The sequence below is a fragment of the Centroberyx affinis genome, unplaced genomic scaffold, assembly GCF_046629955.1.
Source record: "Centroberyx affinis isolate AG114_WGS23_722 - 3 ecotype Tasmania unplaced genomic scaffold, CSIRO-AGI_Caff_v1 ptg007366l_1, whole genome shotgun sequence".
NCBI classification, from domain to species: Eukaryota; Metazoa; Chordata; class Actinopteri; order Beryciformes; family Berycidae; genus Centroberyx; species Centroberyx affinis.
This window is the reverse complement of record NW_027283715.1, coordinates 2,501-12,500: the sequence shown is the minus strand read 5'-3', so window position 1 is coordinate 12,500 and position 10,000 is coordinate 2,501. Positions and strand designations below refer to the sequence as shown.

At 49.1% G+C, this 10,000-nt stretch overlaps 1 protein-coding gene across 1 annotated transcript in view; it reads right to left on the bottom strand.

The window, feature by feature from the left end:
- Positions 1 to 10,000, bottom strand: part of LOC139639489 (copine-1-like) — a gene marked incomplete at its 5' end in the record, with an annotated part of 15,096 nt that overhangs the window by 2,754 nt on the left and 2,342 nt on the right. The window contains 7 exons of the mRNA XM_071513591.1: positions 33 to 269; positions 1,309 to 1,442; positions 2,336 to 2,390; positions 2,529 to 2,583; positions 3,840 to 3,973; positions 4,778 to 4,837; positions 5,915 to 6,001. Coding sequence (XP_071369692.1) covers positions 33 to 269; positions 1,309 to 1,442; positions 2,336 to 2,390; positions 2,529 to 2,583; positions 3,840 to 3,973; positions 4,778 to 4,837; positions 5,915 to 6,001 — 762 coding nt within the window. The remainder of the gene's footprint in view (positions 1 to 32; positions 270 to 1,308; positions 1,443 to 2,335; positions 2,391 to 2,528; positions 2,584 to 3,839; positions 3,974 to 4,777; positions 4,838 to 5,914; positions 6,002 to 10,000) is intronic.

Sequence of the window (10,000 nt, the reverse complement as noted above, 5' to 3'; positions counted from 1 at the left end):
TGTGTGGTCTCTCTGTGTGGTTGATGTCTTACGTCAGTGAACTGCCTGTAGGGGACGAACTGGACGATGTCCCGGACGATGGGCTCCCCCCCCGTGGAGCGCAGCCCCCCCTCGTCCCCGTCCAGCAGCTCCATGGCCTTGAAGTCGGCGGGCCCCACCCCCACGATGATGACGGACAGCGGCAGGCGGGACGCTCGCACGATGGCGTCTCTGGTCTGATCCAGGTCTGTGATCTCCCCGTCCGTCAGGAGGAGGAGGACAGAGTACTGCTGCAGAGAGAGAGAGAGAGAGAGAGAGAGAGAGAGAGAGAGAGACAACCTCCATATCTGCTGGGGGTGGGGGGGGGGGGTGTGTGTGTGTGTGTCTCAGTGTGTGTGTCTCAATGTGTGTGTGTGTGTGTGTGTGTGTGTGTGTGTGTGTGTGTGTCTCAATGTGTGTGTGTGTGTGTGTGTGTGTCTCAATGTGTGTGTCTCAGTGTGTGTGTGTGTCTCAATGTGTGTGTGTGTGTGTGTGTGTGTCTCAGTGTGTGTGTGTGTGTGTGTGTCTCAGTGTGTGTGTGTGTGTGTGTGTCTCAGTGTGTGTGTCTCAATGTGTGTGTGTCTCAGTGTGTGTGTGTGTGTGTCTCAGTGTGTGTGTCTCAGTGTGTGTGTGTGTGTGTGTGTGTCTCTCAGTGTGTGTGTGTGTGTGTGTGTGTCTCTCAGTGTGTGTGTCTCAATGTGTGTGTGTCTGAGTGTGTGTGTCTCAGGGTGTGTGTGTGTGTGTCTCAATGTGTGTGTGTGTGTGTGTGTGTGTGTGTCTCAGTGTGTGTGTGTGTCTCAGTGTGTGCCTCAATGTGTGTGTGTGTGTGTGTGTGTGTGTGTGTCTCAATGTGTGTGTGTGTGTCTCAGTGTGTGTGTGTCTGTCTCAGTGTGTGTGTCTCAGTGTGTGAGTGTCTCAGTGTGTGTGTGTGTCTCAGTGTGTGTGTGTGTGTGTGTGTGTGTCTCAGTGTGTGTGTGTGTGTGTGTGTGTGTATGTATGTGTGTGTGTGTGTGTGTGTGTGTGTGTGTGTGTGTGTGTGTGTGTGTGTGTGTGTGTGTGTGTGTGTGTATGTATGTGTGTGTGTGTGTGTGTGTGTATGTGTGTGTGTGTCTCAGTGTGTGTGTGTGTGTGTGTGTGTGTATGTATGTGTGTGTGTGTGTGTGTGTGTGTGTGTGTGTGTGTGTGTGTGTGTGTGTGTGTGTGTATGTATGTGTGTGTGTGTGTGTGTGTGTGTGTGTGTGTGTGTGTGTGTGTGTGTGTGTGTGTGTGTGTGTGTGTGTGTGTCCTCACTGCAGCAGTGTTGCTCTGTGCTGCAGCAGCAGCAATAGCAGCAACATGGTTGATGATGGGAGAGAAGTTGGTCGGTCCAGAGAGTCTGATCTGAGGAAGCACCGAGCGGTACGCCTCTACTATACCCTGGATACCTGCAGACAGACAGGCAGAGAGACAGACAGGCAGGCAGGGAGACAGGCAGGCAGGCAGGGAGGGAGGGAGACAGGCAGGGAGACAGGCAGGGAGAGAGGGAGACAGGCAGGGAGACAGGCAGGGAGAGAGGGAGACAGACAGGGAGACAGGCAGGGAGAGAGGGAGACAGACAGGCTCTTGTTACTGTCAGTACCTCTCTCTGCCAGCAGGCGGCAGCAGACACACAGAGTGCTGCTGCTGTTTCAGTAACTGAACTTCACATTATTAGAATGACCCTGCTCTAATATGAACCATGAGAACCGGATGTGTTTAATGACATTGTGGTTCCAGGTTCTGTGTCCAGAGGCGGGGACTCGAGTCACGTGACCTGGACTCGAGTCACGTGACCTGGACTCGAGTCAGACGTCACAATTTGATTCGCTTGGGACTTGACTTGATGCATGAAGGGAAGACTTCAGACTTGACCTGGGTTCTGGTGGGTTCTGACTCGGTAATCTACATTTAGACTTGTGAATTCACTGGAAGACATGAGCCTCAAGACTTGAGACTGACTTGGGATTCGAGCAAAGTTGACTTGGTCACACCTCTACCTGTTACCTTAAAGCAGATACACACTTACATTCACTTACATTCACTTACATTCACTTACATTCACTTACATTCACTTACATTCACTTACATCTGGCCTGTTTATCTGCTGCTCTGACTCAGACTTCAGGTCAACAGACAAACTGAGCGACTGTGTCTAGTGGGGATCTCTGTGTGTGTGTGTGTGTGTGTGTGTGTGTGTGTGTGTGTGTGTCTGTGTGTGTGTGTGTGTGTCTGTGTGTGTGTGTGTGTGTGTGTGTCTGTGTGTGTGTGTGTGTGTGTGTGTGTGTGTGTGTGTGTGTACCTTGGCAGTTGGGGTTGCTGGGGTTGAAGTTGAGGGCGAACTCATGATGCGCCGCCTGCAGGTTCAACAACACAACACTTCAGAAACCTGATTGGCCGTTTACAGAGCTGCAATCTGACTGGATGTTCAACTAGCTGCGTCCTGATTGGCCGGTTACAGAGCTGCGTTCTGATTGGCCGGTTAGAGAACTGACCTGGTAGTCTGGAGGCAGCTTGGCTCCAAAACCAAATGCTGGGAAGAATTTATCACTAAGAGAGAAAACAATAAAACTATTAGATCCACAAAAACAAATCCCATTTCTACTGGACTGTGAGTTAGGTGATAGGAGTTAGGGTGTAGGAGTTAGGAGTTAGGGTGTAGGAGGTAGGAGTTAGGGTGTAGGAGTTAGGGTGTAGGAGTCAGGGTGTAGGAGTCAGGGTGTAGGGTTAGGGTGTAGGGTGTAGGAGTCAGGGTGTAGGGGTTAGGGTGTAGGAGTCAGGGTGTAGGGTTAGGGTGTAGGAGTCAGGGTGTAGGGGTTAGGGTGTAGGAGTCAGGGTGTAGGGTTAGGGTGTAGGAGTCAGGGTGTAGGGTGTAGGAGTCAGGGTGTAGGGTTAGGGTGTAGGAGTCAGGGTATAGGGTGTAGGGGTCAGGGTGTAGGGGTCAGGGTGTAGGGGTTAGGGTGTAGGGGTCAGGGTGTAGGGGTTAGGGTGTAGGGGTCAGGGTGTAGGAGTTAGGGTGCAGGGTGTAGGGGTCAGGGTGTAGGAGTTAGGGTGCAGGGTGTAGGGTGTAGGAGTCAGGGTGTAGGGTGTAGGGGTCAGGGTGTAGGAGTTAGGGTGCAGGGTGTAGGGAGTAGGGTGTAGGAGTCAGGGTGTAGGGTGTAGGGGTCAGGGTGTAGGGTGTAGGAGTTAGGGTGTAGGAGTCAGGGTGTAGGAGTCAGGGTGTAGGGTGTAGGGGTCAGGGTGTAGGGTGTAGGAGTCAGGGTGTAGGAGTCAGGGTGTAGGGTGTAGGAGTTAGGGTGTAGGAGTCAGGGTGTAAGGTGTAGGAGTCAGGGTGTAGGGTGTAGAGTCAGGGTGTAGGAGTCAGGGTGTAGGGTGTAGGAGTTAGGGTGTAGGAGTCAGGGTGTAAGGTGTAGGAGTTAGGGTGTAGGAGTCAGGGTGTAGGGTGTAGGAGTCAGGGTGTAGGGTGTAGGGTGTAGGGTGTAGGGTGTAGGAGTCAGGGTGTAGGAGTTAGGGTGTAGGAGTTAGGGTGTAGGAGTCAGGGTGTAGGGTGTAGGAGTCAGGGTGTAGGGTGTAGGGTGTAGGGTGCAGGGTGTAGGGTGTAGGAGTCAGGGTGTAGGAGTTAGGGTGTAGGAGTCAGGGTGTAGGGTGTAGGAGTCAGGGTGTAGGAGTCAGGGTGTAGGGTGTAGGGTGTAGGGTGTAGGAGTCAGGGTGTAGGAGTTAGGGTGTAGGAGTCAGGGTGTAGGGTGTAGGAGTCAGGGTGTAGGGTGTAGGGTGTAGGGTGCAGGGTGTAGCAGCAGTGTACTGACGTGTCGTAGTCCTGCACCACCTGGCCCACAGACCACAGAGCAGACAGATACTGGTTCAGACCATCTGGACTCATGTAGTGCAGAGAGTTGGGAGAGCGAGGATCACCGTTAGAGCCGGTGAAGTCGATCCCCACCTGCACACACACACACACACACACACACACACACACACACACACACACACACACACACACACACACACACACACACACACACACACACACACACACACACACACACACACACACACACACACACACACACACACACACACACATCAATAAGCTATATTACACAGAAATTGAACTGTACATTAGATACATTACTCATTCTCACAGTACATTCAAGCCGATCTTTCAATATTTTATTGATTTTGTTCATTTCTCTGTATATTTATTTAATATTCGGTTGTTTTCCCTCATGCAGACAGCACAGCGCCCCCTGGGGATCACAGCTGTGTCAACAGGCAGTAAGATGAGAGAAGAAGTGATGAGCATTAAGTCCTGTGTGATAAATAACTCCTGGTCAATATCAGTATCAATATCAATATAGAATAGAATAGAATAGAATAGATCTTTATTGTCATTATACTCATGTACAATGAAATTTTGCCTGGCTTCTCTCGAAGTAGTTAAAAATAAAGAAAATAAATAAAAGAAAAAAAAAAACAGTAGTAAAAGCAATAATGGCAGCATAAACGAATTAAATTAAATTTACAGTTAAATTACATTTACACATTTACAAATTTATATTAATAAATAGATGTGATAAATAGATGAAATAGTTGTGTTTGCATTGTGTCTGTGGTAGCAGTCTCTGAGGGTGGAGGTGTGTATGTCAAGCCTTGAGGTGTGAGTGTGTGTGTGGTGTGTGTGTGTGTGTGTGTGTGTGAGTGTGTGAGTGTGTGTGTGTGTGTGTGTGTGTTGATGTTGACGTACAGTGAAGTTGATCTGGCAGCCGCCCATCACGTAGTCCAGGAAGGTGTACTGGGTCACCAGCTAAACACACACACACACACACACACACACACACACACACACACACACACACAGAAAGTCAGTGTTTAGTTCAGATAAAGCAGCAGAGGAACAGACTGGAACTGTTTGATGGATTTCTATATGAAGTTATAAATATTAAAAGTTTAGATGAACTTCACTAAAGTCTGTTCTGCATCTCTGGATTTATAAAATAATGCAACACTTTATTTTCCAGACACCGTCTCCTAGAACTGTTCCTCCCTGAGGAAGGTTCCTGGAGAGAACCATGAAGTTCTGTTCTAATTAGCAGGTACGTTCCTCCATGTTCTCTGTTGTCTCCAAGACAGAACCATGAAATGATGCAGCAGTTATAATTATATAATTATAAGAATAATTACTTATAAATAGTTAATAGTTTTGCAGTTCTGTCCAGGAAACTCTTTCAGAAATGTTCAGTGTCTGATCGACTCTGCAGACTGATCCCAGCTTCTCCTGAGCTGCTGCTTCACTTCCTTCTTTCTTTCCTTCTTTCCTTCTTTCCTTCTTTCCTTCTTTCCTTCTTTCCTTCTTTCGTTCCTTTCCAGGAAATTATTAGGAGTCGGAAAATAAAGCGTCACCAGATTGTAATTCATAAGCGCTTTGATATCAAATCCACAAACTTTCAATTCTGTTTTCTTCTGTTTAGTTAAATTCAAACACTCAGAACTGAAATATTTTGTGGTGAAACATGACACCGTTCAAAATGACATCATACAATCATACAGGATGACATCATGACTGGATTAGACTGAGTTTAAACCTCCATGCTCTGGTTTTGCTCAGCATGTGAAGTGTTGAGGCAAACTGATGGATCTGGATGAAATAATTTAATAAAAAAACAAATCAAGTACTTTCAAGGCCATCCGTTCGTTTTCAGAAGCTTTTATGGCTTTTATTTTGTTTTTCTCAAATCCACAAAGTTTCAGGGGTTTTCCGGGCCGCTGGGAGCTGATATGATGCAAACTGATTTAAAAAACTACATCAGTGACAAAAAATTATTTGATTTGCCAGCAGCAACAGGCAGCAGAGGGAACTCTGGGTAATGTAGTGTGTTCCCACCTTGCAGCTCTTCACACACACCACTCCAGAGTTCTTATAGCTCTTCTTCTTCTTCTGTTTCTCCGGGTGAACACAGTCGAACTCCACCTGGGGAAACAGCAGCTTCAGCTCACACACACAGCAGACACAACAGACACAGCAGACACAACAGACACAACTGACAGCAGCTGCTTCAGCTGTTTAAACTGAAACTGACTTCTAGCTTGTTATCTGACAGACGCGGAGCGGCGGACATGTTGACTCAGGTTTACGTTCAGAATCCCCGAAACAGCTGAAGATCGTAGCTAGGTATCACTAGTGTTGAGAATAACACGTTACAAAGTAATGACATTACTTTTGGCGGTAACTAGTAATGTAACTAATTACTTTTTCAAATTAAATAACGCAATTACAATTACTGAAATATGAATGGGCTCGTTACTCGTTACTTTACGTGAAAATAGCGGACAACTTCAGAGGATTATCCGGTTTCTGATCCTCAGACCGAGTGAGTCAACAGACTCCGGTCCACTAACTCAGCCACACAGTTCAGGACCAGCTTACTGTCCTGGAAATACAAACATTATTTTTCCTCCTCGAGATAAAGGACAAAAATATAGTGGTGAGCTGTAGTCTGTGTGCAGGTGTGAAAACTTGATCCACATCAAAGACTAGCAGTTCTAATCTTCTGAAGCACCGAGCAAAACAACACGATGTCTGAGAAACAGTTAAAAACATTATTTCATTTGACTCTGATGCTGATCTGAAGCCTGTGAGGCTTCAATAAATACACCTATCAAAACATATCTATTGTGTTTTATTGTTCCACTGCTTACTGTTCATCACAGTGATAATGGGCACAGTGACAGATAACATGTGACAGTTGTCTTGTCACACTGTGCCACAGCAACACTAAAATAATATAGCTATGTGTAATAAGAGAATTGAAGCAGACATTTAAAAATAACGCAAAAGTTACTTTCCCTAGTAACTAATTACTTTGATTATGTAGTAATTGGTAAAGTAATTCAATTACCTTTTGAGAGAAGTATATAGTAACTGTAACTAATTACTAATTTTCAGTTTAACTTGCCCAACACTGGGTATCACCAGCTCAGCCCAGAAGGCTGCAGAGTGGAAACAGGCGAGGAAACGTTCTCTAATGAGGAGTGAAAAGTTCAACCTGACATCAGTTGCATGCTGGGAAACTTGAACAGAAAACATGAAACTACTCCGTCTAACCTTCCTGAATACAGACAGCACAAGACATCAAAACTATAAAGTACAGCTACATTAATAATATTGTGTAAACATTTGACAGCGTATGGAAATGAAGAACAGTAGAAGAGCAGCATGAGGCAGAGTGACAGAGACAGACGGGTAAACACAGCAGAGACTCCAACTCCCAGAAAGCCACTGTGAAAGACACAGGAAGTGAAAGCCAGGAGAGGACAGTGATGTCATCAGAGTCAGACCTGAGAGTTCCTGACAGTTTCCTTAAGAATCTGATAAATTTTCCATGAGGAGTAAAACCAGAGCCAGACAGACAACCAGCTTCTCTTTCATAGCATTCGATCACTATGGGACACGCCTCCTCTGCTCCGGCCCTGATTGGCTGGCAGTCATGAGGTCAGCGTCAGGACCTCCTCCTGTCAGGACCTTCTCCTGTCAGGACCTCCTCCTGTCAGGACCTTCTCCTGTCAGGACCTCCTCCTGTCAGGACCTCCTCCTGTCAGGATCTCTCGCCTGTTGCTACGGCTAACTAGCTAGCTTAACGGTTCACAGACCGGAGCGGATAACTCCATCGCTGAACGCGGTTTCCTGGAACTACATCCAGGTTTCACTCTGACCTCTCTACAGGCAAGACGCTTAGAGAGATCAGCTCTAGTCTGTCAGTAGTGTTGTTCTCCTGAGGCAGTAGCTTCTCCTGGCTTCTACCACTAAGCTAGCTCCATATCGGTACGCCAAGTCCAGGCTACCTTGCTGTCTTCGCTCCACCTGGGCTAGCTTGGCTTCTATCACAGCAGACATCAGCCTCCTGTTGAGCCTCCTGTTGAGCCTCCTGTTGAGCCTCCTGTTCAGCCTCCTGTTCAGCCTCCTGTTGAGCCTCCTGTTGAGCCTCCTGTTCAGCCTCCTGTTCAGCCTCCTGTTGAGCCTCCTGTTGAGCCTCCTGTTGAGCCTCCTGTTGAGCCTCCTGTTGAGCCTCCTGTTCAGCCTCCTGTTCAGCCTCCTGTTCAGCCTCCTGTTCAGCCTCCTGTTGAGCCTCCTGTTCAGCCTCCTGTTGAGCCTCCTGTTCAGCCTCCTGTTCAGCCTCCTGTTGAGCCTCCTGTTGAGCCTCCTGTTCAGCCTCCTGTTGAGCCTCCTGTTCAGCCTCCTGTTCAGCCTCCTGTTGAGCCTCCTGTTCAGCCTCCTGTTGAGCCTCCTGTTCAGCCTCCTGTTCAGCCTCCTGTTCAGCCTCCTGTTCAGCCTCCTGTTCAGCCTCCTGTTCAGCCTCCTGTTGAGCCTCCTGTTGAGCCTCCTGTTGAGCCTCCTGTTCAGCCTCCTGTCACTCCAGCTGAATGGCGACAGCTGCAAAGCCGCCCCAACCCAACAGGGTAGAAAATGGCGGCTATGCAAGTGTGGGAATAAATTTCTGGGCAAAGACACACACCAGGTCTGCTCCCCCATCCCAGGGGCGTCTTCTCCGGACCGAGGGGACGGAGCAGCGGCTCACCTCCACCCGAAGCCTTCGGCAGCATCCTCCGGGTCCCCGACTCCGCCGTCTGAAGCGGACCGGCTCCGGTCCAGCGTGACGGAGAGGGAGCAGCACCTCCCGGTCCCTCGGGCTTCAGCGGCGTTCTGCTGCTGGGGGAAGCTGGAGGCTGCTGGCAGAGCTCAGCTTGTTTTTCCCCGTCTTTGAGGACAGGAAGTCGGGCTTCAGCGTCAGAAGAGGACCCGCCTCCATGGAGCGGTGTGGTTTGGTCTCCAGCAGAGGGGGGATCAGGGTCTAAAGAAGTGGCAATGCTTTGTCTCCTGTTTTAATAATCTGCTCCTCCTCCTGACTGGCTGCCTGTGTCTCTACATGTGACCCGCCTGTAGCTGACCCCTGATCAGTGTGCTCTGTACCTCCATGGCCGAATATAAACAAGTTGAAACAGAGGGGTTTTTTGTTTTGTTTTTTTCTCCTCCACTTTTTTCTTGGCCATCTACTTATTCACTCCATTGTTAGTATTATCGTATCTGTTTTCATCTGTTATTGCTGTCTTCCCTTTCTAATTTTTTTTTTATGTATTATTATTTTTAGTAATGTGTGTTGTTGTTGTTGTTGTTGGGGTTGGGTGGAGTGGTAGGGTGGGTGGGGTAATAATGTGAAAAATGGTGACCTGGGGGGGGGGGGGGGGCCTGTTCATTGTTCTGCCTTCCTGCACCCCCCCCCCCCCCCCCCGGGTGCAGGAAGGCAGAACAATGAACAGCGTTTGGGACGGTCGTCTCCATATCAACTGCTCAGTATTAAAGTGTACTTGGCCGCCATTGCAGCGCCATGTTGGCTTTGTTGGCTTGTCTGGGGCGTGGAGGCTGCTCCTGGTCTCTAAACCGGTTTCCCCTTCGTGGGATTTGGCTGTGGTATCGGAGGCTCTGGTGAGTCCTCCGGCTGAGCAGATACACTTTGTTGTCGGCTTGGCCTGGTTTCCTCACGGTCTGAACCTTCTCTTGTCCTCAGCTCAGGCCCGGCTCCGGAGCGGCAGCAGCCGGTGTGTCCGGTGGAGCTTTGCACCGACACCTGGACAGAGCCGGTGGTTTCAGGGAAAGGAGACCAGCTGTTTGTGTCTCGGGCTGCAGGGGGAGCCTGTCACAAAGCCGCCGCCCCGGTCTATTGGAGCTCGGGTCTCCAGGCCGGTCTATTGGAGCTCGGGTCTCCAGGCCCCCGGCTGGTTTACGAACGCATTCTACCAGAGGTTTGTCTACCTCCTGAACCCGGTTTAGAGGAGTCTCTGTTCAGGAGCTCGCTGGTCCTCGCCGCTCACGTTTGTGAGGTTTCATAAGTCGGATGTTGCTCGGGCCGCTCTGAGGCGGAGCCACAGATCTGATCCCACAGCTGAGTGTTGGTGGTCCGTCTTCAACATGAGT